General features: G+C 39.4%; 1 protein-coding gene across 1 annotated transcript; it reads left to right on the top strand.

Annotated features, from left to right (window-relative positions):
- The first annotated feature begins 733 nt into the window (after positions 1-733).
- thoc3 (THO complex 3) lies at positions 734-4,308 on the top strand. Its single transcript, XM_026917564.3, has 6 exons — positions 734-969; positions 1,401-1,557; positions 2,182-2,386; positions 3,057-3,218; positions 3,354-3,454; positions 3,661-4,308. The coding sequence occupies exons 1-6, from the start codon at positions 790-792 to the stop codon at positions 3,822-3,824; spliced, it is 969 nt and encodes a 322-aa protein (XP_026773365.1). The 5' UTR covers positions 734-789; the 3' UTR covers positions 3,825-4,308.
- Positions 4,309-6,458: the final 2,150 nt, after the last annotated feature.

Below are 6,458 nucleotides of genomic sequence, written 5' to 3'. Positions count from 1 at the left end.
ATAACGTATGAATAGTGAGACAACTGTCTCTTTAGTGGTGTCTGTTCAGTTCAAACATTAACAGGTTTAAATTACGTAATTTTGTAGATGTTTACACTTTTTTACACTTTGTTAAAATTAAAATTATATAAGATATATAATTTTTTTGAGATTGCTATGAATTTTAACTTTTGAAATGTTTGTCAATTTTAATTGTCAGATAATTTGTTTAACTCTTGTAATATTAAGTGACCTCTGGAGAACCCTCCCACTTCTGTGTGGTGAGTAATGACTATGATGTCGGTGTTAGGAATCTGTTCTTCATGTTTAACCATTAGATCTAACAATGCTTAGATGTCCTCTTAGATGGTGTTCATTGGGGTTGAGGTCAGAGCTCTGTGCAGGACACTCGAGTTCTTCCACACCAACCTTGGCAAACCATGTCTTCATGGAGCTCGCTTTGTGCACAGCGGCATTGCCATGCTGGAACAGGTTTGGGCCTCTTAGTTCCAGTGAAGGGAAATTGTAATTCAACAGCATATGAACACATCCTATACAATCATGTGCTTCCAACTTTGTGGCTACAGTTTGGGGAAGAGCCACACATGGGTGTGATGATCTGGTGTCCACATACTTTTGGTCATATAATGTATGGTATTAGAGAAACAATAGACTAAATAGAGAAGAAGTATATAGAAAACAGAGAACAAACAGACTAAATAGTCCTCCCACACGCTAGGTGGCGCCTTCATTTCATTCAGGGCTTTTTTAACAGTCGGCGCAGTGAGTAATGAAGTAGCGGATGGCAACATGGCGTCCTCCTATTATCATGAAATGCACGAGAATTTCAAAAACAACAGCAAAAGTCGCGAGTTTCCGGCACACAGCGCTAAAGTTCACTCTGTCGCCTGGAGCTGTGATGGAAAAAGACTAGCTTCAGGTTCATTTGACAAAACTGCAAGTGTTTTTGTCCTGGAAAAAGACCGCCTGGTAGGTGCAAGTGTTACTCGCTAGCTGTGCTTCCCATCCTCCTGCACTAAACAGTACAAACAGTCAGATAGCACATTCCATTACATTACTCCTTTATCCTGTAGTGTAATGTAGTGCAGTAGTATGAGAGTTTATATAAGCTACCTCATTTCTCCATTAGAGTAAGAGTCAATAAAAAAGCAGTAATACCAGCCACTAAAGCTAATGGTTGCTTGTCATTTCTAGCCTCGTTCTCAAACTGAACCAGGATTTGTTGCTAGTCACTGATGCAGTGTTTACCACAGGTCTAAGCCTATAGGTTATTTATTCATATAGTATAGTTTCTTTTTCTTAAATTTATTAAGCATTATTTATTGGATGGCAGAAATATGATTGTTGGGTTACAGTTTGTCATTGTTTTAGGACTTTAATTGTTCTTCGGCTCAACACAGGTGAAGGAGAATAACTACAGAGGACATGGAGACAGTGTTGATCAGCTGTGCTGGCACCCAACCAACCCAGATCTGTTTGTTACTGCATCAGGAGACAAAACCATCCGGATCTGGGACGTCCGCACTACTAAATGCATGGCCACGGTCAGCACGAAAGGTAAAGATCTTACACAGACAGCCACTTTTTCTTGCTGTGAATAAAATAAGGAATAAACCACAGCAGGGCATGCTGTTATAGAAAAACCATCAGTGACCATCAAAATACACATATGTTTTATCATTTGTTGTTGATCTGTTTTATATGGTGGCCGATAGGGGCCAATGCACTGCAACTGCAGAAAACGGAAACGCATGCATGCATGTGTTTTCTGATTTTGAATGTGTTTTCTGCATTTGCATGTGTTGTCTGCATTTGCATGTGTTGTCTGCATTTGCATGTGTTTTCTGCATTTGCCTGTGTTTTCTGCATTTGCCTGTGTTTTCGGATTTTGCATGTGTTTTCTGCCTTTGCATGTGTTTTCTGCATTTGCCTGTGTTTTCTGCATTTGCATGTGTTTTCTGCTTTTGCATGTGTTTTCTGCTTTTGCAGTGCGTTGGTGCCTGACTGCCAGTGTAGTTTTGTAGCCCACCTCATGTTCATAACTATTTCCAGTTTTGTTTTATCATAGCCTTTGCAAATGGAGCACTATAATTGTGCATTAACTAAGGGAGAATATGTGATAATGTCACTCAGTTCTTGTTAAAAGAAAAAGGTCTTTTTTGATATCCTGTACTTTTTTAGGAGAGAACATCAACATATGTTGGAGTCCTGATGGTCAGACCATCGCTGTTGGGAATAAGGATGATGTGGTGACTTTCATTGATGCAAAGACTCACCGTCCACGTGCTGAAGAGCAGTTCAAGTTTGAGGTCAACGAGATTTCCTGGAACAATGACAATGATATGTTCTTTCTGACAAATGGCAATGGCTGCATCAACATTTTGAGGTAATGCCGAAGTATTCTGTGGTAAATAATGGAACACAGCATTTGGTTAGTTTGAATCGGTTCATGCTTCTATGTCTTGGGTGCAGGTATAAATTTGTCAGTTGCAGTTGGATCTAAACCTGCTCTCAGACTGCACTTGGTCTGAGACTGTTTAACTGTAGTGAGAACATAAATCTCTTGCAGGAAGGGAAACACTCCTGCAAAGTATTATGGGTTTTATATGTATTTTTTTTTTTTTTAACAAACTGAATGCCAGAGGACAGACCTGCTATGCTGCAGAAGCATAAAATATTCTGTTTCTCTCTGCCAAAGGACACAGTGAATTCTGGATTGAGGTTCACAAATCTGTAATAAATTATTAATTATTTGTAAATTATATCTATATGTGTACATATTAGATATATTTAGATTTTTGATTTCTGCACATGCCTGCAAATCAAAAACCGCCAAAAGCATTAATTTCACTCTGATTTTCAGACTAATAGGTCAGAAAGCACCCATAGACAGTATTTGCTGATTGCATTGCCTTCAGTACACATAAAAATATTGGTGATAGTCTCTGTAAATAAGGTAGTGCATTTAATTTTGTTATCATTCAAGCAGTTTACAGATTTTTTGTTCATGTACTTAGGTTTTTGACATCTGCTTTGTGATTGATTTTCTCTTCCAGTTATCCTGACCTGAAGCTTATCCAGTCAATTAATGCCCATCCATCCAACTGTATCTGCATCAAATTTGATCCCACTGGAAAATATTTTGCTACTGGAAGTGCAGATGCCCTGGTTAGTCTGTGGGATGTCGAGGAGCTGGTGTGTGTTCGCTGTTTCTCTAGGTAAATAGATTTTAAGGCAGTTATTCAATTTGATGATATTTATTATATATATTTTTATAGCCAAAATAAAGAATGCACACATGTAAATGTATTAATATAGAGTAATTTTTCTTCGATTGATTGGGTGTCCTACAGGTTAGACTGGCCAGTGAGAACCCTGAGTTTCAGTCATGATGGAAAAATGTTGGCGTCAGCCTCTGAAGATCACTTTATTGACATTGCTGAAGTAGAGACGGGTAAACATTTTTCTGTATACTGTAGTTGGTTTTACTGTCAGTACACACTGACTTTCCATTTTTACAACTCAGTTGTGCATTTAAATGGTTTTCTACATTCTCTCTTCATTGTCTTTTTGTTTTGAGCACACAGAAGATTTCAGTATTCACAGTATTCAAACTTTATCTGACTTTCATTCAGATGTTTGTGATATATTTATGTGTAGGGGAGAAGCTTTGGGAAGTGCAGTGCGAGTCTCCAACCTTCACTGTAGCCTGGCACCCAAAAAGACCCCTGCTGGCTTACGCCTGTGATGATAAGGAAGGCAAATACGACAGCAATCGGGAGGCAGGGACCGTGAAACTGTTTGGCCTTCCTAATGACTCTTAAAGAGCAAAATTGAACATGGACATGACTTTGTAACTCTTAATCCATCTACAAACCATCTACTGTTACTCTGCATTTTTCTACATGCCCATTGCTCTTTTAAGAGAAGGAGATAATCCTTACTCATTAACTTTTCATTGGAACTATTTTCTAATATATCTTCCTATTTTGGTAATCACAGGTGCTTTCCCTTGTAGTGATTGTTATATGTCCGAAAACCTTGAAAATCTGTACATATGAAATGTTGTGGTTCATACATAAACTGAAATTGTCAGTAATGTAATTTATTTTACAGGCCTGTATGAGTATTTTGTCATATTTTCACAAATAATGTCTTGCATTTTATAGGATACTGTGCATAAGTTTGGAAAATAGACACTAGAGGGCACCATTTCCACAGTAGCACACATTTGCTGTATATTTTCCCAATGCAGGCATTCCACTGTTTTTTTTTTTTTTGGACTGTTTTATTAAACATTTTATATAATATTGTTCATTGCACCATCATACAGAAAAACTGCACACGGATGTGTATCATTTGCTAAAGCCTAGTAATTATCATTCTGTTTGCTACCAGCACTGAGAGGGAGTTCTAGCAGTATTAAACACAGCTGGTTTCTTATAGAGTAAATTGCTCTGCTTTTCGTGTTAGCATGAAAGCAGTACTTTCACTGTATTATCAGTAAACTGTGTATAGCAAAGTCATTTTAGAGAAGGGCTTTGTATGTGAAATTAGGATGTAATATACAGAACGGATATGTACTTTGGATCCAAAAAAGCTAAACATCAGTACTCACTACTCAGTTTGAGGTACACCAGTTGGGAAAAAAATAAAATCAAGCACCTTATACGGTTTTTCAGCTTACCCCTATAAAAGAAATCTTAGTTTCTATGTAGAACCCTGCAGTAATGGGTTTCCATTTCATCAGTGTGTTCATAACTGTTGATCCTGAATGGAAGACCCATGCATCCATTAGTCATGTATGCTTTTAGATGGACCCTGTTCTGTGTATTATGTACACCTCATAGGTTGGGCCTCCATATACAGTATGCTTTACAGGTGTCTGTGAGAACTGCTTTTGCTAGCGATTATATCAGCAAAGGAGTGGGAGAAGCTCATGCCCTGGCTATAAGCTTGAATGTGTTAGTGGTTAGATGCCTCTAGAGTGACACTGTGGTTGAACATATGAGTTATGCCCAATGTCATATCACCCAAATTGGTAAATTATATTGAATGACCTTTAAGAGTTCCATGAAGGCAAAGCTGGATAGCATTCCTTGTTGCACGCAGTATTATTTAGACCAGACAGTGAACATCTGATCCTTAAACCAACTGTTCATCTGTCACAGACAGAAGACTTGTCTAAGCAGAGCCTGATCCACTGGTGGTGGATGTAATTGTGATGTCCTATAGAGAGATTAGACACCTAGCACCTTACCATGACGTGCAACTCTAAGAGAGCATTTACTTAATGGGTGTTACTTGGAGTTGTGCTGCTCGAGGAAGTCTGCGCTGCTCCTGCCTGGGCATCACTGTGCACCTTCTCCTGATTCTACAGGGTTAACATCATCCATTCTAGTGGCATGAGTGCAACAGGCATCTGGGAACACTTTTCCAGTTAGTCCTGTGTAGGTTTCTCATGACAATGCCCCTCTGCACTAAGTGGCATGAAGACATGGTTTGTCAAGATCGGAGTCGAAGAAATCCAGTGGCCTGCACAGCCCCCCTGAACACCTTTGGGATGAACTGGAACACTGACTGCATCCCAGGCCTCCTCGCCCGACATCAGCGTCTAACCTCACTAATGCTCTTGTGGCTGAATGTGGAGAAGAGTGGAGGTTATTATAACAGCAAAGGGAAAATAAATCTGGAATGGGATGTTCAAAAAGCACATATAGGTGTGATGGTTAGGTGTCCACAAACTTTTGGCCATATATTGTATCTGCATCAAGAACCATGATGTCCAAAATGAAAAATGTAACTCAATGTTCCTGTACACTGACCTCTCTTTGGGGCCCTATATACTTTGAAATTAGTGCTACTTCAAAAGATTTTAAATCAGTATTTAAACGTTTAGTCTCACTTGCTGTTTAACAGTATATAAGGTGTACTCAGATATATTTTAAAAAAAACGTGATGTTAGATGGGCTACTGATTTGGCATTATTATTATTTCAGCTGGACTGAGTTTGAATGGATGGTTTAGGCCTGCTGGGAAAGCAAAAGATATTTGGCAGCTGTGCCACTTTTCTGGTACTAGGAAACTGCTGCTACTGCAATGTGGCTTCTCCTCTACTCATTGCCTCTTATTACATGCTGAGGTCAACTGTCACTGTGCTCAAGTTGTGCCATGCATTAAATAAGAGTGCAGTAGAGGGCTAACATTGATTAAGTAAACACTGGTTGCCTGTAGACTTAGAGTCTCTGGTCACTGGGGAATGAGGCACAAAGTGAGATTAGACACAGACGTGTAGTTAATCTTCTTCAGCGGTGACAGACTTTCCCAGCATGAACGCTGTGTGTCCACGCGAGCTGGTGGCAGCTGTCCTCACCCCATTCTCCAGTGACTCAGCCCTGCAGGCTCCAGGATGTCTCACTTCTTCACTTCCTACACACTGCAGGGAGCTTCAAGCACCT

The sequence above is a fragment of the Pangasianodon hypophthalmus genome, chromosome 7 (genome assembly GCF_027358585.1).
Source record: "Pangasianodon hypophthalmus isolate fPanHyp1 chromosome 7, fPanHyp1.pri, whole genome shotgun sequence".
NCBI lineage: Eukaryota > Metazoa > Chordata > Actinopteri > Siluriformes > Pangasiidae > Pangasianodon > Pangasianodon hypophthalmus.
This window is presented reverse-complemented; position numbering and strand designations above follow the sequence as displayed.

Excerpts from the sequence above, each read along its gene's own strand:
- thoc3 (XM_026917564.3), top strand. The coding sequence starts at position 790 with ATGGCGTCCTCCTATTATCATGAAATGCACGAGAATTTCAAAAACAAC. Across the intron at positions 2,387-3,056 it reads GGCTGCATCAACATTTTGAG|TTATCCTGACCTGAAGCTTA; the intron begins GTAATGCCGAAG and ends TTTCTCTTCCAG. Across the intron at positions 3,219-3,353 it reads TGTGTTCGCTGTTTCTCTAG|GTTAGACTGGCCAGTGAGAA; the intron begins GTAAATAGATTT and ends GGTGTCCTACAG.